The 23,770-nt window shown below is 39.1% G+C and overlaps 1 protein-coding gene across 3 annotated transcripts in view; it reads right to left on the reverse strand.

The window, feature by feature from the left end:
* Window positions 1–23,770, reverse strand: part of KAT6A (lysine acetyltransferase 6A) — a 125,651-nt gene that overhangs the window by 57,312 nt on the left and 44,569 nt on the right. For all 3 annotated transcript variants that reach the window (XM_033232156.1, XM_033232154.1, XM_033232155.1), the window contains exon 3: window positions 255–363. In XM_033232156.1, coding sequence (XP_033088047.1) covers window positions 255–363 — 109 coding nt within the window. The remainder of the gene's footprint in view (window positions 1–254; window positions 364–23,770) is intronic.

Raw genomic sequence — 23,770 nt, forward strand, 5'->3', positions numbered from 1 at the left:
TTTGAGCAACAGACTACACCATATAACCCAGATGTGTAGTCGGCCATCCCTCTTGGTTTGTGTCAGAACACTCGATGATGTTCACATGATGATTAAAATACCTAAGGACATGTTTCTCAGAACGTATCCTCCATAATTAAAAGATGTATGACTGTATTAATTTCATAAGGATTAAGGACACAAACTCAAGTCAACATACTTTCTGCTTGCCTTCATAACACATTTTAGAAGAAAAACAGAAGGAAATCACATACCACTGTTGCCACAGTCGGCACAGGAGATGAGTTCCTCTGGCTTCTTTTCTCGGTTTTGTTCTTTTGTACCAAGACAGAAACTACAGATGGGGATTGGTTCAGCAACCGGCTGTGAAGAAAAACACAATTCATTCCAGTACTAATACTTTCATTTAGTATTACTATAAAGACATCAAAATTATAGTTTTAAACTCCTACCAGAGTAAGTTTAGGACAATTGTTATTACTCTCCTAAATTCCAGCTAAGTAGGTGAGTTTTTACAAAGCCTGCTCTGGCTGGGCCTTTACAACTGGTCCTTGTGATGACCATTCAGAAACTTTTCACTCCAAAAAATCCTATCCCAGTCAGGTTCATCACTTAGAACCTAAAGGATACAGTGTGGATTTTAAAAAGCAAACCCTTAAGACTGAAAAATTCAACTGGAATAAGTTCAAGAAGACACAGTGTAAGCCTCGAAAAAGCATGTGATCTAGTAGAAGAGCAGTAAGATATATACAAGTAAACACAGACACAGTGACTCCTCGGCAGAAGACATTAAGTGCTATAAGAGAGAAACAGTAAGTGTTTTCTAGCAGTACGAAAGAGAAATTCCAACAGTGATGTGGAGGAAGGGAAAGGTTGAAAGGGGGAAAACAACATGTATTAAGCACCAGTACTATGTTACGGGATCTTTAGAAACTTGTCCAAGGACAATAGCTAACAAGTGTTAAGAGTGGTTTGTTTAATCTATGTTCCTCCTAAGAGTGATGGAGAGAAGGCAATAGAGGTAGTATAAACAGAACAGACTCAGGTGTGCAGTCTGGTAAGGCCAACGCTTAAAGCATATAGTTTCTGCCATAAGGGAGAGGAAAAAAATAAAAGAAGCTAGATAAGTTCGTGAAGACTGCCACCGAAGGTAAAGAAGTTGGGTTCTCAAACTCATTAAAATGTATACATTAAATATTTGCATTTTTTATATATCGATTTTACCTAAATACAGCTTTAAAACAAAAAAAAAATTTGTTTTAATTGGATTTGATCCTATAGGCAAGTTTACAGAACCAAGAGATAATCACTTGAAGAAAAATAAGTATTGTAGCAATATCAAAGACGAATAGGGAAAACTCCAAAGATAAGTAAAACATTTAAACAGCGGTTACAATGATCTAGTGAAGACAAGATGAGAACTTGAACCAAAGCTAAGGAAATGAAATAGAGAAACAGCAATGGGCTTAAAACCAGTTGTGAGAGTAGCAGAAAAAGAAAGTGAGTTAAATATGACTAAGCGGACTGAAAAGATGGTGACGCTATCAACTGTGCACAGCAAGTTATTTTAAAGCAGAAAGTTTGGAGGAAAGCAATTTGGAGGAAACTGATGAATTCCATTTTAAATGTGTTTAGCTGGAGGTACCCTCAGTCACCTCTCAACTGTTTATGCTAGGCACTGTGCAGGATGGCAATGGAAAGCCTTCAAGATGCATGCATGCATGCATTCGTTCGTTCATTCATTCATTCATTCATTTGCTTGCTTCCCCAAGGACAAAGTATCGAGATGCTTTTAGTCTACTGGGGAGAACAGAGAAAGTACAATAAAATGTTTGTAGGTACTATGATAGAACTATAGTAATGGAAAACAGAGGAGGAAAGTGGGCAAGGAGGTACTTTCACAGAAGTACCCTTTGACTTCAGTTTTTCCAGAAGTATTTAACAGGCAGCCCCACCAGGTTCAAAAAGGTGTACAAAAAGGTAGAAAATACAGAATCGAGTTTGGGAGTGGAATGTGAGCTTAGTTTGGGGCTTACTGAGCTTAAAAATTTTGCTTATGTAGCCGGGCACAGTGGCTCACACCTGTAATCCCAGCACTTTGGGAGGCCAAGGAGAGCAGACCACCTGAAGTCAGGAGTTCAAGACCAGTTGGCCAACATGGTGAAACTATCTCTACTAAAAATACAAAAATTAGTTGGGTATGGTGATGTGTGCCTGCAATCCCAGCTACTTGGGAGGCTGAGGCAGAAGAATTGCTTAAACCTGGGAGGTGGAGGTTGTAGTGAGCTGAGATCGCACCACTGCACTCCAGTCTGGGTGACAAGAGCAAAACTCCATTTTGGAAAAATATAAACTAAACTAAACTATAAAATAAAATACAATAAAATAAAATAAAACAAAACAAAACAAAACAAAATAAAATATGTTAACATTCATGTAGCAATACTCACTGACAATATAATACAGGGAGAACTGAACTTTAAGACAGAGACTGATCTGGATTTAAAAATCTAGAAGTCATATACGTACAAAATGGCATTAGAGTCATCAGAATTGATGAGTTTTCTCAAGGAGAAAGGTATGAAGAAGAGAGCTAAGGTGAGAACACCAATAATTAAGTGGCTGGCAGAGAATAAGCCAGAAAAGCAAACAGATTAATGAGAGAGTTGGGTGGAACACCAATATCAAAACATCCAACACAAACAAGCTAACAGTAGTGCTCAGCCAAGAGACTGAGAGATGAACGGCTAATTGTCTTAGTAACTATGGCTTAAGCATAATTAAGACTACCACATCCTTTCCTCAAAAAGGAGTATGAAAAAAGAACTGGGGAAGTAGGTCAGGAAAGACTTTATTCAGCAGTAAAAATTGGGTGGGGGGGGTGGGGGGGACTCTAAAGAAGGCCTAAGAAGTCATGAGATTTAAGCTTTATTCTGTAGCCTCTAAGGTACAACTGGGAGATTTTAGGCAGAGGAACAGTACAGCCAAGATTTAAATTTTAGAAAAGTCATTCTATAAGCAGTTAAAAATTGATTGCAAGGGATGTGATCTATAATCCAGGCCATGAGCAAAGAAGGACTGTATTAAGGTGCTGAGCAAAGAAATGCAGAAAAGAAGATAAAAGATATTAAAAGATAAAATTGTCAGGACTTGATGGCTAATTGCTTTGGGGAGGGAAGCATAGTAAGGAAGACAAGAGATTGGGAAGACAGCACTAAGAAAATGAAAAGGCAAGCCACAGAATGTAAGACATGAAAAACAAATTTAACCAACAAATGGCCCATATCCAGTATAGATAAAGAACTTTTACACTGCAGTAAGGAAGAGGCGGACAGTTCAACACAGATGGCAAAAACTTCCACAGGTACTTTCCCACAGAAAATACATGAATAACACATGAAAGGCCAACAAACATAAGGAAAGATGTTCAACCTCATTAGTCATCAAGAAAATAGACTTTCGAGAATGGCTAATATTATGAACACTGGTAATACTGAGGGTTGATTAAAAAGTGGAACTACAGCCAGGTGCGGTGGCTCACACCTGTAATCCCAGTGCTTTGGCAGGCCAAGGCGGGCAGATAACAAGGTCAAGAGTTCAAGACCAGCCTGGCCAACGTGGTGAAACCCCGTCTCTACTGAAAACACACAAAAAATTAGCTGGGCGTGGTGGTAGGCATCTGTAATCCCAGCTAGTCGGGACGCTGAGGCAGAAAAATCATTTGAACCCGGGAGGCAGAGGTTGCAGTGAGTCAAAATTGTGCCACTGCACTCCAGATTGGGCGCCAGGACGAGATTCTGTCTCAAAAAAAAAAAAAAAAAAAAGTGGAACAGCAACATACACTGCTGACAGGAATATAAATATAAATTAACAAGACTAATTTGAAAATGTTGACATTATCTACTAAAATTGAACATGTGCATACTACATGATCCAGCACTTCCACTCCTAGCTGTACACACAACTGAAGTACATATTCATAAAACATACACCAAAATGTTCAGAGCAGCATTATTCATAATATTTTATTCAAACAAAAATTACCCAAATAATTAAGTGGCTAAACAGATAAACTGTGCTGTGTTCATACAGTAGAATGTTAAACAGTAATAAAAATAAACAAATGCTGCCAACAACATGAATATCATAAACCACACTGAAAGAACAGATAAAAGAATACATCTTGTACAATTTTTTAATGTAATGTTCAAATATAGTTCTACATTGTTATGTCAGGAAAATGGTTACCTTTGAAAAGGAAGGAAGCAGTAGTGAATTGTAAACAGATTTCTGAGGTGCTGGTAATGTTCTCTTTCAAGACCTGGATGGTGGTTTCACAGATGTTAATTATGTGTAATTAAGGTGTACACTTAAAATCTGTGCATTTTCTGTATATGTATTTTAATTAGAGAGTTAAATTTAAATTAATAAAAAAATATTGTCTAGGACCATGGTACCTTGGAATATTCTTCAAGAAATATCAATAGTGATTTGGATATTAAAGTTTGGAACTTAGAAAACAGGCTAAAGATAGACTGAAAAGATATCAACATGCAGGTGATAACTGACAGTACTCAGTAAGAACGTGGAGTGGGTATAAAAGGGTAGAAAGTAAGGAGAGGAGAGTATAGAAATGGGATAAAGTCTGAGAGAAGCATACCAACATTCACGAACACCTGAGGAAAAAAAGGAGACCACAAAGGACCAATCTAAGAGAAAACAGAAGCAAAAGAAGCAATGACACAAGAACTTCAACAAGTAGAGAGTAATCAATAATCAATTTTGGAAAGATAAAGTATCCACTGGAACCTGGGCAGCAAGCAAAACCCCATCTCTTCAAAAAATATAATTAGCCAGGTACGGTGGTAAGCACCTGTAGTCCTAGCTACTTGAGAGGGTGAGGTAGGAGGATCGCTTGAGCCCAGAAAGTCAAGGCTGCAGTGAGCCATGATCATGCCACTGCACTCCAGCCCGGCAACACAGCGAGACTCTTGTCCAAAAAAAAAAAAGATATCTACTAGATTCTGCAACCGAGAAATAGTTGAAGCCAGCATTGTGAGAGAGCCCTTTTCAGTGACAGAATAAGAACTAAAGTCACAGGACAAAAAAACTGCCATGAAGGGACAGATAAAAGGTAGCTAAAAAGAAACTGCAATAGGTTTTAATGTATTCCAGGTGTTCAAGATGGGAAAGCCTAAACCTATTTAAATGTAGAACAGAAGACAAATGTAGTAAGAGACTGGACCTATTAGATTACTGTTCTGATTTTAAAAAGAAGATGAATTGTAAAGCATAGGTAAAGATACTGGCTTTAATAGAGATACATTGTTTGAAGGAGGGATGGGGGGATGCCCATTTCTGACAGCCTCCATTATTTCTGGAAAATGGGAAATAAAATCACCTGGTAAATGTGGGGCAGAGACTGGCTAGAAAGAACATGAAAAAGTAATAATTGACCAAGAAAACTGAGAGGAAAGATTGAGTGGGTTCAAAAACACAGATAACAAAAACGCCCCCTATCAAAACAGAAAGCAGACACACATCCTTCAGTCAAGATAGAATCAGAGAAGTATGCATTAAGAAAGAGAATAAACTGAAAATACATGAGAAAAAAGTTGAGGAAGCCCCTGCAAAAGGGCCTCCATATTTCCACTAAAACAAAAGGCAACATTACTTGCTATAAGAAAAGTTGATGGTTTGGGCATTTACAGGGAGCTGAAAAGGTCTCAAAGTCTCTGTGTGGAAGGGGGAAGCAACTGGTGACAGAAAATAAAACTGTCCATCAGCTCTAAATATGAAGCTACGATTTGAAAGAATTCATTTATACTGGATCCCATCAAAATGGTTATACAATTTTTTAAACACTTCTGAAGTCTGGGACTGACAAAAACAGAGAGCTAGAGAGAGATAAGCCACAGGGTAAGCGGCCCTCGAGTGCAAATGCAGACGTTTCTCAAATGGCAGATCACAAAGTAGAGGCTGACTATCATAAGAAGAAGGGAACAGACAAGCTGGAAGTGTAATGAGTTAAAGTACTGTAAGAACCAGGATAAAACTACAAAGGTTCAATAGGAGGTGAAAGAATTTGAAAAGGAGGATTGAAGATTGTATCAGCAGAGAAGCTTTCATGTTTGTGATTTCTTTTATTCATTTTTTGTTTCATTTGTTTGTCTGTTTGTTTTGTGGACAGGGTCTATGTTTTGTGGAACATAGGCCCATGCTGGAGTGCAGTGGCTATTCAGAGGCACGATCATGACTCAATGCAGACGTAAACTCCTGGACTCAAGCAATCCTCCTGCCTCCAGCCGCCTGAGTAGCTGGGACCTACGCAAGCTAGAGTTTGCAGCTTCAATCTTAAGTATAAGGTTCTGGCTAATGAAGGAAACCCCAAATGGCAAACGTGCATGAAATCTTTTTTTTTTTTTTTTTTTTTTTTTTTTTTGAGACGGAGTCTTGTTCTGTCGCCCAGGCTGGAGTGAGTGCAGTGGTGCGGTCTCAGCTCACTGTAAGCTCCGCCTCCCAGGTTCACGCCATTCTCCTGCCTCAGCCTCCTGAGTAGCTGGGACTACAGGCGCCCACCACCACGCCCAGCTAATTTTTTGTATTTTTAGTAGAGACGGGGTTTCACTGTGTTAGCCAGGATGGTCTCGACCTCCTGATCTCGTGATCCACCTGTCTCGGCCTCCCAAAGTGCGGGGATTACAGGCTTGAGCCACCACGCCAGGCCGCATGAATTCTTTAATAATAAGCACTCCTAGACACTGAGGGCGCAGTGGTAATGAGGCAGACACAGCCCATGTCTCATGGAGCTTGCATTCTGGGTCAGTACTGAAGAAAGCAAGAATGAACATAATGGAATCTGGAAGTCAAGAAGCTGGGAAGGCATGATTTTAGAAGAATCACATACATGTCTTTATCAGTGAAAACGATGACAGTTCCCAAGATAAGAAAGTTTTGCAAAGACAGTTAAAGAAAAGAATATTGGTAAATAACAGTCTCTGCCTCTAAAGTCAAGATAATGGTATTAACAGACGGAAAGAACTTCATATCAGAAAAATTTGTCCATAGGGAGCAACGATCATCCTTAGAGGCAGTGAAGATCAAAGAATGTGTCAACTCTTCTTACTGGGCCTCTCTCCACTACACCATCCTTTATAAAACAGGGGTGAGAGTATGGAAAAGTCGTTGTGCTTGAGGGATATGTACACAATTCAATGTAGCGACCTATGGACAGTGGGTCACAGTACCACGTTCACATATATAAAGCACATTATATCATTTCAGTAGTCTGGATTTAAAAAGGAACAAAGGGGTTTAGAGCAATCACTGAAGAAAAGCCTACTTTAGGACAGGGACTAGAGGGAAGACTGAGAACAGTATCACAACTCAAACTAAATTACCAAAATTAACATATTTAAGTATAGCAAAGTACCTGGCCAATCTGCTATACTTCTCAGGGACAGATTAGATAATTTTATTACTACTTAACAGAGCAAACATAAAAGGGTAAAAAAGGTGAAAGTCTGGAGGACAATAATTTGTTTTCTTGAAACAGTCTTAGGAAGTTAAGACTATGGAGTAATTTGTGTCTTCAAACATGTGTCTTTATCATCCAGAACAAGACAGTAAAGTTTCTAACTGCAAAAAAAAAAAAAAAAAAAAAAAAAAAAAGGTATTCAAAATCATAACTAAGAAACCCCTAGCAAAATTGTACCCCTATGTTCCTGTATGTTCCCTGTAATATCACTACTGTTAATAATTCTTTTACATATGACCAGTTTCACATTACTAGACGTTGTCTACCCCAAACCAAATTAGCTTCAGCCATTCAAACCTACTCATGAAAATGAAGGGTGGAGGCGCAGTGATTCAGACAAACTGGCTGTGTTGTTACTTAGAGCTGGGTAGACAGTTTAACCAAATTATTCTAGCACTTATCAAATAATCCCAGTCTTAGACCTTGCTTACTCATGACACAAAACAATTTGCTGATTAGTCCCAATAATGACAACATAAGTTTACACAATATTGGTATTTACAGTGTGAAAATAAAGCTGAAAAGCAATTTGTTAAGCCAAATAAAGGCGTTATTCCAAACAGAGCCAAGCTGTATAAAAACAGCTTTCAGTCACACATGGCATGCTCCCCATTGAAGATGCATATTCTTTGGCCAAGCATAAAAATAATGAACTTTTCAGCTGCCAAACCAAAGTGAATCCACAGAGAAATACTATTACTGACAACGATCATGACATTTTTAACTAAGTGATAATTTCAGTTTGTTTTTTAAGTGCAATTTGGGAAAAAGTAACAGTACCGTGGGGGTTTAATCATTTCAGCTGATGAGCTACAGCAACAAATGGTTTAAATAAATCATCTAGGTTAAGACACAGTCTATCAGTTTTCTTTAATTTGTTGGTCAAATAGTACTGCTAATCAGTACACCATGATTTGTTTTACAGTATGCCAAACTATACTGTTAAAAGCATTTAAAACTTGTAACTCCAGATCACTCTCATTCCCAAACTATTAATGAGCATGAAACCCAGTAAGGTAGGGCTAAAACTATATTGGGTTCACCATAAGATTTGAATCTGAAATGCACTAAGGTGGTTATAGGAAAAAGAGAAGAGATAGTCATAGTATTTTCCAAGTAAAAGTCTACAAGCTGATTTCAATTGCTCTGTATCACAAAGACAAAAACTACTGATAATCAGTGAATACAATTTTTAAAAATCTGTGCAGAGACAGAAAATATGCCATATGTTTCTCTCAGACCTATCCAAGCTTCTTATACTTTATTGTTCCCATGATCTATATAAAGTAAACCTGTTTCTACAACTAATAAAATAAAAAAGGTTGTAGCAAATGACTTTACACACCATTAACCACAGCAGCCACAGTGAATCTGTTAAAAGGTAAATCAAAGCATGTCATTCAGCTGCCCCAAACTCTCCAGTCCAATTGCTTCCATCTCAGATTAAATGCCGCATGAACTACAAGGTCCCATGTGATCTGTACTCCCCTGTTTTCTCCCTCAGTTGCCTCCCTGACCTCATCTTCTATTGCTCTCTCCCTCTACACCCCACTCCAGCTTCCTTGCTTAGGTTTTCAAGGCAGCAGTTACAGGCACAGGGCCTTTGCATCTGCTTTCCTTCTATATCTAGAATGTTTGTCCCTAGATCTTTCAGATCTCTACTCAGGAAGTCACCTTCTCAGTAAGGCTTTTTTTGAACACCCCATATAGCATTTAAAAGCAACCCACCAACCCCAATAATTTACAAGTTCCTTCCCTGCTTTTTTTCCCCTTAACCCTTTTCACTAATTAACATGTGTGTATGTATATCTTATTATTAACTAAATGAAACTTCTATGAAGGCTCTGAATTTCATCTGTTTTTTAGGACCGTATTCCTACTAATAAATACAATGCCTAAGCTGGGCGCGGTGGCTCATGTCTGTAATCTCAACACTTTGGGAGGCTGAGGCAGGTGGATCCCGAGGTCAGGAGTTCGAGAGCAGCCTGGCCAACATGCTGAAATCCCGTCTCTACTAAAAATACAAAAATTAGCCGGGCATGGTGGCGGGCGCCTGTAATCCCAGCTATTCAGGAGGCTGAGGCAGGAGAATCGCTTGGACCCAGGAGGAGGAGGTTGCAGTGAGCCAAGATCGTGCCACTGCACTCTAGACTGGGCAACAAGAGCGAGACTCCATCTCAAAAAATAAAAATAAAAATAAAAACAAAAACAAAAACAATGCCTAGTATATAGTAGTCACTCAAAAAGTATTGCTGAATAATTAATTGAATTACCTTGTAGAACTAGATAAAATAAGAGTACCTTACATAGAAAGAACAATGAGTTGGTATGAACCTGATAAAAAGCCATGTGCACTGCAGTAATAATCACAGCAGTACAGAAAAGGTCTACTGGTTACAAAGCAATCTCACAAAGTGATTTCATGGCCATAACTAAGTAAGATTTCTGCCACAGCAACTCAAAAGCAGAGGAAGACTTGTGGCAGAGGGTACCAAGATTGTGTACCTTGTGTCATCGGTTGCCCTACATCTTCTTAAGCACCATGTTGAGATCGCTATAATAATCACCAGATGGCAGTATTGAGGCAAATACAGGGTGGATGATTCTGTAACAAGCAGGCATTCTTTCTTCAACTTTTGGAAATAACTTTTAAAAACAGGAACAGTAAAAATTTTGCCCAATGTTCTCTGTTAAAGTTTATACCATGAAAGAATTTTTAATCATAACCACTTGAGTATCTTAAATAATGACATTTTCTAGATATACAGATATATCTGAGATATTCTCATCTTAAAGTCCAATTTTCATTTATTTTCTTTTTTTTTTTTTTTTTTTGAGACAGAGTTTTGCTATTCTTGCCCAGGTTGGAGTGCAGTGAGGTGATCTCGGCTCACTGCAACCTCTGCCTCCTGGGTTCAAGCGATTCTCCTGCCTCAGCCTCTCAAGTAGCTGGGATTAGGAGCATGCGCCACCACACCCAGTTAATTTTGTATCTTTAGTTGAGATGGGGTTTCTCTATGGTGGTCGGGTTGGTCTCGAACTCTTAACCGCAGGTGATCCACCCACCCTGGCTTCGCAGAGTGCTGGGATTACAGGGGTGAGCCACCACGCCCGGTTCCAACTTTCATTTCTTTCCCCCAATACCGTCTTTAATTTTTTTAAAGGCCATAAACCTGTAATTATCTATATTTTCTAGTATCTTCTGAGCAACTCAAATCTAACTTTATTTTGTCTCTGTTCTTAAACACTGACAAAAAGAACAGTCAAGAACCTGTTTTATTATATGTAATTAGTTCTAGTTCTTTTAAGACTGAACTGAATGATAAATTCTATAATTTGTCACTGCTGAAATTTTCTTTTTTCTTTTTTTTTTTTTTGAGACGGAGTCTCGCTCTGTCGCCCAGGCTGTAGTGCAGTGGCCGGATCTCAGCTCACTGCAAGCTCCGCCTACCGGGTTTACGGCATTCTCCTGCCTCAGCCTCCCGAGTAGCTGGGACTACAGGTGCCCGCCACCTCGCCCGGCTAGTTTTTTGTATTTTTTTAGTAGAGACGGGGTTTCACCATGTTAGCCAGGATGGTCTCGATCTCCTGACCTCGTGATCCGCCCGCCTCGGCCTCCCAAAGTGCTGGGATTACAGGCTTGAGCCACCGTGCCCGGCCATCACTGAAATTTTCATTGGAAAAAACTGCACTTGTAAACTCAAACCCCTGACTTTGGAAACCTCTAAGAGATCACTTCATAAGCAATCAGGCAATACAGGTATGCGGTTTCTAAAAGCTACAAAATTTCTCAAGTTTTACAGCCACTGGAAATTACTGAGACACACTGGCACAGCCAATTAAAAGAGTATGGCAGAAGTACATATATAATTCATGTAATACTCGTAACACTCAAGCATGCACTAAGCAACAAAAAATAATAATGAGCACATCCTTCCACAGACTTAAACACAAAACATCTATAAATATCTACGGTTTCAATGTCCCCTCCAAGTCCGGTGTTAAGAGGTGGGTGGGGGCTTTCAGAAGATAATTGGGCCATGAGGGCTCCGCCCTCATCACCAGATTAATGCTGTTACCAGGGAAGTGGGCTAGTTATCGTTGGAATTTGGCCCCCTTTTCCTATCTCATAGGCTCGCTTCTATCTTCTGCCCTTATGCCATGTTATGGCACTGCAAGAAGGCCCTCACAGAGAGATGTGGCCCCTTGATCTTGGACTTCTCAGTCTCCAAAACTATGAACCAAATAAACATCTTTACTTTATAAATTACCCAGTATGTGGCGTTCTGTTACAGTAGCAGAAAACAGACTAAAACATACACAAAACTTATGTTCAACTATAATTATTGCAACTCATTTCTTTAAAATCTAGTAGTGTACCATAAAAGGACACATATTATATGATTCCATTTATATGAGGTACCTAGAATAGGCAAATTCATAGAGACAGAAAATAAAACAGGTTATCAGAGGCCACAAGTGGAGAATGGGAAGTTATTGTTTAATGGATATAGAGTCTATTTGAGATGATGGAAAAGTTCTGAATGAATGGGAAAGAAATGGATGGTGGTAATGGTATCACGACAGTGTGAACGTACTTAATGCCACTGAATCATACACTTAAAAAATAGTTAAAATGGTAAATTTTTATATAAATTTTACCATAATAAAACATGAACAAAACCAATTAGTATAAATGTTTCATATTTTCACAAATCAGATGATTTAAGTAATAGGTCAAAACTCATGCAATGAAAAGCAACTACTATAATTTGTTCTCATCTTGAAACCTGTATTTTTAACCATTCCTGTAGAATCCTAGGAATATGTTAAATCTTGTATGCAGTAAAGAGAATTAGAAATATAATTGTATATAATTGTGGCCCATCAAAAATGAAAAAAAAAGTTACTAATAACAATTATATTTGGCTACTGAATTTAAATGTTAGCCATTTTATTTTCACTGTACCTACATGCAAGTTAGTTATCTTTTAATCCAATTGCATAAAAACAACTCACCTTTATGTCTTTTTTTTTTTTTGAGACGGAGTCTCGCTCTGTCGCCCAGGCTGGAGTGCAGTGGCGCGATCTCCGCTCACTGCAAGCTCCACCTCTCGGGCTCACGCCATTCTCCTGCCTCAGCCTCCCGAGTAGCTGGGACTACAGGCGCCCGCCTCCTCGCCCGGCTAGTTTTTTGTAGTTTTTAGTAGAGACAGGGTTTCACCGTGTTAGCCAGGATGGTCTCGATCTGCTGACCTCGTGATCCGCCCGTCTCGGCCTCCCAAAGTGCTGGGATTACAGGCTTGAGCCACCGCGCCCGGCTCTCACCTTTATGTCTTAACAATTTTCTTGTGAAGTCAGTCTAAGAATTAAACCTAACACTCAAACACTTTTCAGTCTCAAACAAAAAGTTCTTTCACCATATATCTTATCCATCCAGGTTACTCTGAGCATAAACCACCATAAACTTCTCTCAAATCTATCCCTCTACAACTACAACCTACACTGCCGCTCCAGTATTCTCCAGTCTTCTAGGGGCTCCCTAGCACTTTATCCCACCCCTTTCTTCTCCCACAGTTATAATCAAGTAAAGTAAATTTAACCTGAAATTAACTTTCTTCGGTGAGTATTTGTTTCACAGAACTTGAGACAAATAATTTTCAGCAGAGACATTATCTGTAAGTTGATAAACATCTACTGACAAGCACTCTACTATATAAATACCTGAAGGATAAAGAGCAGTAAGTCTTAAGCTTAGAAGAGTGGAAAACTGGAGTATTCTCAGGCATGGTACAGTGAAGGAAACCAAAATGATGCTCAATGGCTGGGCATGAGGAAAACGAGTATTGCAAGGTTGTGAAAATATAACCCAATATACAATAAGAAGTCTAGTAAATGTTACTCCTTGGTGGGCATTTTAACATAACATAAAAATTTGAGTCAATCAAAGAAAAGGTTGTATTCACATTTTCAAAGCACTTATCAATTCAAAAGACAAAATCCACACAAAACAATTAGAAACCAATTAAGTACCATTCATATTTTCCACTCACACACCAAAAAAGTAAGCCTTTTAAGAGAATCTTTGCAAAATTAGTTATTTCCAGTATCATAAGAGTAACAAACTAGCACACATATTCCCTTTAGAAAACTCATCCTTTGTTGGAAAGTGCTGACCCTTTGAGCAAGGAGCAAGCTGAACATTCTAAAACATATGGCTCTCTTTCCCTCAGGCAAGCCCTCCATGTTAATTTTACCAAGTTTTTCATTCTTTCACTAATAATAGCCTACCAAATCCTTTCTGACAGTTTTGAATTCCATTTTTGGCCACCTTTTCCAAACTGATATCCTAGGTGAGCAGATATCACCACTTAATTCACTTCAAGTGAATCTGTATATACTAAGTAAGCGTTTGCTGAAATTTAAATGCAACAAAACCATGCTTAGCTCCATTTATCAATATTTACTCAGAGCCTTTCCTCCTAGATTCTATATCTTCAAGGAAACTATATTTGGGTGGACTTTAATCCAAGTTCTTCAGCATCCCACATACTATCAAGTACTCTATGACTGCTTATTAAACATTTTTAAGGATAATCTGTTCTCAAAAGTACACACTTGCAAAAGATTTATAATTAAAAAAACAAACATGAATGGCCTGGGAAAAGACCTATAATTTGCATTATTCATATAGTCTATAACTTTCTATAATTTTAATCAACTCCAACATAACCCATTAGCCATTACAAAACTTTAATAGGGATGCTAAATTGAATTCATTTTTATTATGATGAGTTCATTCAATGACTTCTACAATTAGACATCAATAGGATTATCGGTCAAAGTTAAGGATATAATTAGATCAGTAATGATCAACTTCAATTTCCACTTGCACTATATATGTAGATTATTGGAAATTTAGATGAGAAACCAATCATCTATTAAGATACTATGACAATCTTCTATTTCTTAATCAGAAGTGACATAAAAAATGACAATATCTGTATTTGCTGAATTTGAATTCGAAGCTAAGAAACTGTAAAGTGTTATCTTCCTTTCACAGGTTTAGTGGTTATTTGAAAGCTCCACTTTCTATTTGTCAGTGATACATAATTTTCCTCATTCATCCAAATACTGGATGATACTTAAAAATTATTATTGCATCTCCCTTCCTTTGTGATCCTTTTCTTTCTACTTTAGTTTCTTTTTACATACCTCTCTCCTGATTCAGTCATGTCACCATATGCAATCTCCTACACAGACTGACTCCCTCTACTCTTCCTTTCCTTTGACTTTTTTCTGCATATTGCTACCAGATTAATCCTCCTTAAACACTATTTGTATCCAGTCATTTGCCTGGCTCAACTGTCAACTCCCACAGGCTGGAATTCAATTCCCTCCTTTATAAAAACTAAACTAACTTTCTCACTCTATCTTCCTTTATTCCCAATCTACTCATTCATCTTCAGAAATCATACTTTATGCTCATTCTCCAGGGTATTTTACCCCTTCTCTCAAAGTCATTTGTATCTCTACCTACAAGAATCAGCTCAGCAGCACTTAGAAACAGACTGGGTTCTGCCACTGTGGCATCACTTTGAGCAGGTTACTTAACCTTTTTAGTGTTAAAATACAACATACCTGCCTTTCAAGTTAATGTGAAGATTAAATCAGATAAAGTTATAGCCATGTAATTCAAATGTAAGAAACACCTAGTAAGTGCTAGTTTATGCTACACCTTTTTCATAACTGTATCTATCCTTCAAAGCTTATTTTTTGTTAACTGACTGATTGCTATTTCTTAACTCAGGGCAAGTTTTAGTTCTATTTTAACTTCCTGAAATAGGCAATTAAAATTTCCTGTGGCCTAAGAAATTCTGTATATATGGTATTTACTTACACAATTGCATTAAGAGTTTTAAAGTCTTTGTACACACACATTTACCACACTGCATATTACCCACCTAAAAAATAATTTAGTGGTACTTCAGTATTAAGAGCATTAGCAAAAGAATATTTCTATGCTAAAATACATATAGAAGTGATGGTTGCCAGGCACGGCGGCTCACGCCTGTAATCCCAGCACTTTGGGAGGCTGATGGAGGTGGATCATCTGAGGTCAGGACTTTGAGACCTGTCTGCCCAACCTAGTGAAACCTCATCTCTACCAAAAATACAAAAATTAGCGGGGTGTGGTGGCAGGCGCCTGTAATTCCAGCCACTCAAGAGGCTGAGGCAGGAGAATCACTCGAACCCAGGAGGTGGAGGTTGCAGTGAGCCAAGATCACACCATTGCACTCCAGACTGGGCAACAGAGCAAGACTCTATCTCAAAAAATAAAACAGAAGAAAAAAAAAAAGTGATGTTTTAGAAGAAGCAAGATGTTCAACAATACTTTCATGTTCATTAAATTTTTAAAAGATTGTTATTGTAGGCATTTATTTCGGCCAAATAAAGGTTTAAGAACACTTGAACAAATCGGCAAATAGCATCATTTTCTTGAAGACCTAGGAAGAATAATAACTGATACATAGCTGATAGAATGCAAGATTCTGTTATCAGAATCATGAGGTTTGGAACTAAAAGGGATCTTCAAAAATCATTATACGCTCCTTAAAGAAAAAATCAGTCAAGGGTGCACATGACTAGTAAAGTGACAAAAGTAACATTCGAAGTCAGGTAGATATTCTGACTCCAAGTTCCGAACTCTAAATACATTATGCAGTTTTCAACTCAGTTGCTCAAGTGAACAATCTATAGCTAAAATGTGAGGGAGGGAGAGGAAGGAGAGCAGGAAGAAGGAAGGAGGCTTTACAGGTAGAAAATGCTGGGTTTCTATTTTTGGTAAATAGTGATACTAACGTAATATAGTGTAGAATGGTTTAAAGTTGGATATTTAAAACAAATACTGACCAGAGGTTCTCTGCTGCCTTCCTCAAAGAACAGCAATATTCATAGCAAAAAGAAATCAATCTTTTATTCCCTTTTTCCACTCTCAGAGAATTATTAAGAAAGGGGAAAAGACAGACAAAAATGTGGAAGCTACAGCAGGTTCCTAAGTGTAACTAAAACATCAGTAATAAGACCTTTTATTTTAACACAGCACATTAGTGTCTCTGTAACTGAGTAAGACAAAAACTTTTCTACCTAAGAAACTAAGACAAGGCATTGAGAGGGTCAAGAAAGGTGGAAGGAGGTTGAAATGTAGAGTAAGTGGTGGCTAGTGACAAGTTCCTAGAGGCAACGTGGTCAAGGGACTTTTTAAAAAACCGTAAGACTCCGTTCTAAATTTTTTCTATGCTACAATAAAAATCTTGAAACTCGCAGCCCATTAAAAAAAAAAAAAGTGAGTAATTTTTTAAAAGGCACGAGGCTTAAGTTTGATTCTGTGCAGTGCAGAGGGAAGAGAAACACCCAAGGAGCTAGGGCAAAAGTTAGATGAAGGCCTTGGGAACCTAGCCAGAAGTGAGTGTAACAATCAAGTCCCTGGGGATCTGTACAGATCTTGAGAAGAATGAAACTCTCCTACAACAAGGAATAGGGGCTTGTCAAAAGACAAGCCTCAGTTGTCAGCTACATCTAGGCTGCAGCAGGAAATGCTTGGTTACCTACAAAGAGAGCATCTTGGAGTTCTAGGTCTCCTACATGTAAATAAAGATGCTTAGTACATCTTTGTCTGCTTTACTGTTTTTAGTTTTACTATTTATCCTAATAGTAGAAAAGCTTTACTATTTATCCTAATTATAAAATCGTAACATTCATACTAAAATTTTGATAATAAAATGAGAGATAAGACTAAAATTTTCTCCTAATCTTTCACTTCCTCCTCTTAATAGCCAGCATCTACTGAGAACTTAATCACAAGCACTGTTCTGTATGCTTTACAGGTATTAAAACCTTCAGACCTCACAACTGTCCTATGGGGAAGGTAAGATCATCACCACTTTCCAGATAGGAAACATCCCCAGAAAGATTAATGTGGGTTACCCAAGTCATAAAGATGTAAGTGGCACAGCCCAGATACAAATCCAGGCAGTCTGGCTCCAGAGCTTGCATTCTTCAACCTGATGTTGTACTGTCTCTTTTCCTGTATATTGTTTTCAGCTTTTTCTTTACACAGATTTAAAACAAAACAAAACAATCAGTCTGGCAAATCTGGCAACACCCCATCTCTTCTAAAAATACAAACATTAGCTGAGCGTGGTGGTGTGTACCTGTAATCCCAGCTACTTGGGAGGCTGAAGCACGAGTTATCACTTGAACCCGGGGGATGGAGGTTGCAGTGAGCCAAGACTGCACCACTGCACTCCAGCCTGGGTGACAAGTGCGAGACTCTGCTCAAAAACAAAAAAAACCCACACATACACACAGACGACTCCATAGCAGGATGGGGTATAATCTGCTTTTTTGTTAAATTTTTATTTCCACATCAACAAATTAAAATCAGTATCATCTTTCTTAAGGCTATGTAACACTTCACTAAATGCTATAAGGTAATTTGACCAATCTCATATTGATGAGCATTTAAATTACTTCTAATTTTTTATTATATGCAATATTGCAGTCAAACAGCTTTGTACTTACATCTTTACTACTTTTTGGATTATTTCCTTAGGACATATTCCTTGAACTGGAATTACTGGGCCAAAAGGTATGCACATTTCTAAGATTTTTGATCCATACTGCCAAAGTAAATTTCAGAGAGGCTGTACTCCCACCAATAATATGTGTACCAGCTATGAAGCTGCTGTGTTTCAAAGTCCAAGTTCACTCTTCTCTACCTGGCCTTATGATGTGGGGCTCAGATTCTACACACTTCCTTTCTCCTGTCAGGTGGCTTCCCATTCAGGTCCACCAGCCAGGAACACACTAGAGGAAGACTAGAACATAAAGTTGACAAAAGAACGGAATTGCTCCTTGCTAGCTCCTATCCTGCCACTGGAACCCTAGCATTGGCCCTTTCCGAGGAGAAACGGTTGTTTCCAGTCTTCGGCTTCTTTTCAGCTCTCTCAGAACTAGACTTACCATGCTTCCCAGAAAGCCCAACAGCAGCAGGGCAAGGCATCTTTCTGAGAGATCTGAGACTCAACTTTGTGGGGCCTCTTGCTCGAGTCTTTGAAAGCAATCAGGCAAAGGGCCTTCCTTGTAAGTCTGAATCTCGGCTCCGTGGAGCCCCCGCTCCAAGCTTCTAATAATTCACATCTCTCTTTTTTTTTTTTTTTTGTTCCTCCAGCCCATGGGGTTGTAGCTGATTCAGGAAGTTATTACCTCGGCATTACTTCAAATTTTCCATTTTGCATTTCAGTTCTCCAGCATCTGCTTTATCAATTCCCTATATATTATTTTCTTTACTGAAGTATCCAATATGTATTCTATTTAGTATCTTAGCAACTTGGCATACCTACCTATCTTCAGGAGGTCAGTGTTATAGGCTAAATTTTGCTACCCGCAAAAATTCATATGGTGAAGCCCTAATTCCTCAATGTGACTCTATTTGGAGAGAAGGCCTTTAACAGAGGTAATTACGGTTAAATAGATCATAAAGATGGGACACTAATCCAACAGGACTGGTATCCCTATAAGAGGAAGAGAAATCAGGAGTGTACTCTCAGAGAAAAGCCTGTGTTGAGGACATAGCAAAAAGGTGACCATCTGCAAGACACGGAGAGAGGATAACCTTGCCGGTGCCTTGATTTGCAACTTCCAGTTTCCAGAATTGTGAGAAAACAAATTTCTGTTGTTTAAGCCATTTAGTCTATGGTATTCTGTTATAACAGCCTTAGCACACTAGTTAGCTAGCGAAATCATCTCATACTATTCGTATCTTTTTTTTTTTGAGACGGAGTTTCGCTCTGTCGCCCAGGCTGGAGTGCAGTGGCCGGATCTCGACTCACTGCAAGCTCCGCCTCCCGGGTTCACGCCATTCTCTTGCCTCAGCCTCCTGAGTAGCTGGGACTACAGGCGCCCGCCACCTCGCCCGGCTAGATTTTTTTTTTTTTTTTTAGTAGAGACGGGGTTTCACCGTGTTAGCCAGGATGGTCTCGATCTCCTGACCTCGTGATCCGCCCGTCTCGGCCTCCCAAAGTGCTGGGATTACAGGCTTGAGCCACCGCGCCCGGCCTATTCGTATCTTTAATGTTACCTACACAGACCATTATTGTGTATACTGATATTTAGTTAGGTGCTAGAGAAACAAATATATAATAAAACTAGCTCCCTGCTGCTGGGTCTTATGATCTAGTTGTGAAATTAACATGTGTGCATTAACATTACAATACAGGATAGCATATGCTAAGTAACAAATATAATGAAAATATTATAGATAAGGTGCCTGAATAAACTGATTCAAATTAATGCTTTCCTAAACTGTATAAGCCTAAAGGATTCAGGAAAAAAAGAAGTAGGAGCACACTTATTTTTTAAATAACTACATAAAGCTTTAATAGGCAAAGTCCTTTTTTTAGACATGGATTCAAGCACTCTCACCAGACTTTGCAAAGAATGAAAAGCTAGGCCAAGACGGGCGGATCACGAGGTCAGAAGATCGAGACCATCCTGGCTAATACAGTGAAACCCCGTCTCTACTAAAAAATACAAAAAAACTAGCCGGGCGAGGTGGCGGGTGCCTGTAGTCCCAGCTACTCGGGAGGCTGAGGCAGGAGAATGGCGTAAACCCGGGAGGTGGAGCTTGCAGTAAGCCGGGATCCAGCCACTGCACTCCAGTCTGGGTGACAGAGCGAGACTCCGTCTCAAAAAAAAAAAAAGAGAATGAAAAGCTAATTTTTCCCTCGAAAACCACTGACATATTTTGCAGTCTACTCAATTTTATAAAAAATCTTGAAAATAAGAACCCCAACTTTCAAGATCCTACATTACCTTCTTTAATTCAATAGACTAATAAACGAGATCATGTGTTCTAGAAATGACTATTCACAATGCTGATCAACGTTAAAAATCACTACTTCGGCCGGGTGTGGTGACTCACACCTGTAATCCCAGCACTTTGGGAGGCCGAGGCAAGCAGATCACCTGAGGTCAGGAGTTTGAGAGCAGCCTGGCCAACATGGTGAAACCCCATCTCTATTAAAAATACAAAAATATTAGCCAGGTGTGGTGGCGCGCACCTGTAGTCACAGCTACTTAGAGGCTGAGGCAGAAGAATCACTTGAACCTGGGAGGCAGAGGTTGCAATGAGTCAGTATCATGCCACTGTACTCCAGCCGGGGCAACAAGAGTGAAATTCCATCTCTAAAAAAAGGTCACTATTTCTACATATAAATGGAATCATACAGTCAGTAGCCTTGTGAGTCTAGCTTCTTTTGCTTAGCAGATTACATCTGAGATTCATTCATGTTAATGGCTGTGTCATAGTTTGTTCCTTTTCATTGCCAGTAACATTCCATTGTATGACTAGGCCACAGTCCATTTCTCATTTGAGGAACATTTGAATTGCTTCCAGATTTTGATTCTTATAAAGTCATTATAAATATTCGTGTTTAAAAAAAAATCAGTACTTTTCTGTCTTCAAAGTCCTTTGAAAAGATGATATTCTCTACACTACCCTAATGTTGCTCAGAAACATAGAAAAGCATACTCTAAGTTAACATTGCATCAAATTAAAATGTATCTGACTTAAATATATTTCATCTTCAATACTACCTCCATAACAGTATAAATAAAGCCTTAAGTGTTTAACGAGTTTGAAACCCGAGGACAGTAGCTCTCCAAAGAAAAGACAGTGTGATAAGGGTGGAGAATATAGTGACGTAATGCTCAATAAGGAAAGCCCTGACAAATGCAGACTGCACACACACAATAAGAGATCAGGAAAGCGAGGCTGAAGCAGCCAGCTTGGTTTCATGCTGCAAATTTTTGGCAGACATTCAACTCCTTCTGCTGTTTTCCTAGCCAGCACATTTATCTATGTAATGTCACCAGATCCAGAGAGGGAGTGAGGTTGGAAGGAGGGGGAAGAGGAGAAAAACTGTTTTACAGGCTGCCAGCCCTTCCACACATGCTGTTACTATACAAAGGATGTCTAGAAAGCCAATGTGCTGCACATATTCAAATGCTGCAAGCAAATACACACTCACACACACTCTCTCTCTCTCTCTCTCCCCCTCTCTCTCCCCCCAACATCCATCCATCCATCCATCCATCCACCCACCCATCCATCCAAAGAACAACTGCAGAAAAGGAACTGCCTTTGAAAAGAAGAAAAGCCCATAATTAAAGTCTTGCTTCAGAAGCAATGACTTCCTTCTGAAAATGATTTCAGTTCTTGGGGGAAGAAGGTGGGGCTACTAACCCTATAGGGAAATAACCTGTATTCTGCAAAAAAGCCTGACCTGATCTGGTCCCGGCCAACCACAAGCATATGCTACCACAGAAATAAACAAAGTTTCTGAGAAGCAAAAGTATACTGTCAAATAACAATTACCTTATTAATACCTAATATACATACCACTTTGCCAAGGACTAGGAGGAATAAAAATGAATTTTAAGAAACAGTTGCCCGGCACGGTGGCTCACGCCTGTAATCCCAGCACTTTGGAGACTGAGGCGGGTGGATCGCAAGGTCAGGAGTTCAAGACCAGCCTGGCCAAGATGGTGAAACCCCCGTCTCTACTAAAAATACCAAAAAAAATTAGCTGGGCGTGGAGGCGGGCGCCTGTAATCCTAGCTACTCGGGAGGCTGAGGCAGAGAATCGCTTGAACCTGGGAGGTGGAGGCTGCAGTGAGTTGAGATCGCGCCACTGCACTCCAGCCTGGGTGACAGAGTGAGACTCCATCTCAGAAAAAAAAAAAGAAACAGTTTAGGGACCCTAGAAGAGTCTAGTCTTGTCTGTACCTAGGACAGTTTGCTGTTCTTAGCATTCTTGTAAGTAGGTGTCTGAGAGTATATATGTGTGTGTGTGCATGTGCACATGTGTGTACACAATAGTAATATCAAAACGAAAACTGTACCTGGAATATAAAACTACAGATCAGAACGTATAGCTCATAGAAACTCAGGCCTATTTGCTTCTATAAATGGACACTCCAACTCCATAACATCTTGCGTTACGTTGCCTCACCTCAGGTTGGGTATACCTTCTCTCTGAAATGCTTGGGACAAGAAGTGTTTCAGATTTCAAATGTTTTTTGGATTTTGGAATATTTGCATTATACTCATTGGCTGAGCATCCCAAATCCAAAAATTCAAAATCGAAAATGCTCCAATGAGCATTTCCTTTGAGAGTCATGTTGACGCTCAAAGAGTTTCAGATTTTGGAACTTTTTGGATTTGGGATGCTCAACCTATACTAGCAAGTACAATACATGAAGATATAGACCGGGAGTATTTATTTAACCTAAGAAATCAGTTGGCTGGGCACATGCCTGTAATCCCAGCACTTTGGGAGGCCGAGGTGGGCAGATCACCTGAGGTCAGGAGTTCCAGACGAGACTGGCCAACATGGTGAAACCCCATTTCTACTAAAAATTCAAAACTTAGCTGGGTATGGTGATGCACACCTGTAATCCCAGCTACTTGGGAGGCTGAGGCACGAGAATCGCTTGATCCCAGGAGGCAGAGTTGCAGTGAGTCAAGATCATGCCACTGCACTCCAGCCTGGATAACAGAGCAAGACTCCGTCTCAGGGGAAAAAAAAAAAAAATCAGTCAACTTACTCTAATCTAAAACCAAAAATGCCTTTTTCATAATACTGTATCTCCAAAACTATCATGCAATTTGCCCCTAAGAACATGTCATAAGAAACAAACAGGAAATATCGTGTGCTGAAATCCTAAGTTATAAATAACTTTATTCTACAATGACAGTTTATATAGATAATATAGTATCCTCAATATAGAGTAGTGCTTAGAACTTCCTTCAGATTAATTTAATAATCAACTAATAGTCTGATTAAAGGCTAGTTCTTTAATTCTAATTCTCCAAATATGGGGAACTGACTTAACCTGCCAGGGTTCTTCATTTGTAAAATGAAAATACTTGACATGACTATCTCTAAAGTCTCTTTTAGTTCTTAATTTCTAAAATTATAGTATAAAACAGGGTTTCTTACTTTCAAGGACCTCATTATCTAGTTAAAGGTAATCATACATGAATTAGTAAATTATGTAAGACAGTGACTGGTCCAGAGCAGTTACTTCAGAAGTGTGTGGACTGAGTTCTATAAGGCACTACACTGAGCTTTAAGGGCTTAGGAGTCTAGAGAAGGAGAGATCAAG

This window comes from Trachypithecus francoisi, unplaced genomic scaffold (genome assembly GCF_009764315.1).
Source record: "Trachypithecus francoisi isolate TF-2019V2 unplaced genomic scaffold, Tfra_2.0 Contig01440, whole genome shotgun sequence".
Taxonomy (NCBI): domain Eukaryota; kingdom Metazoa; phylum Chordata; class Mammalia; order Primates; family Cercopithecidae; genus Trachypithecus; species Trachypithecus francoisi.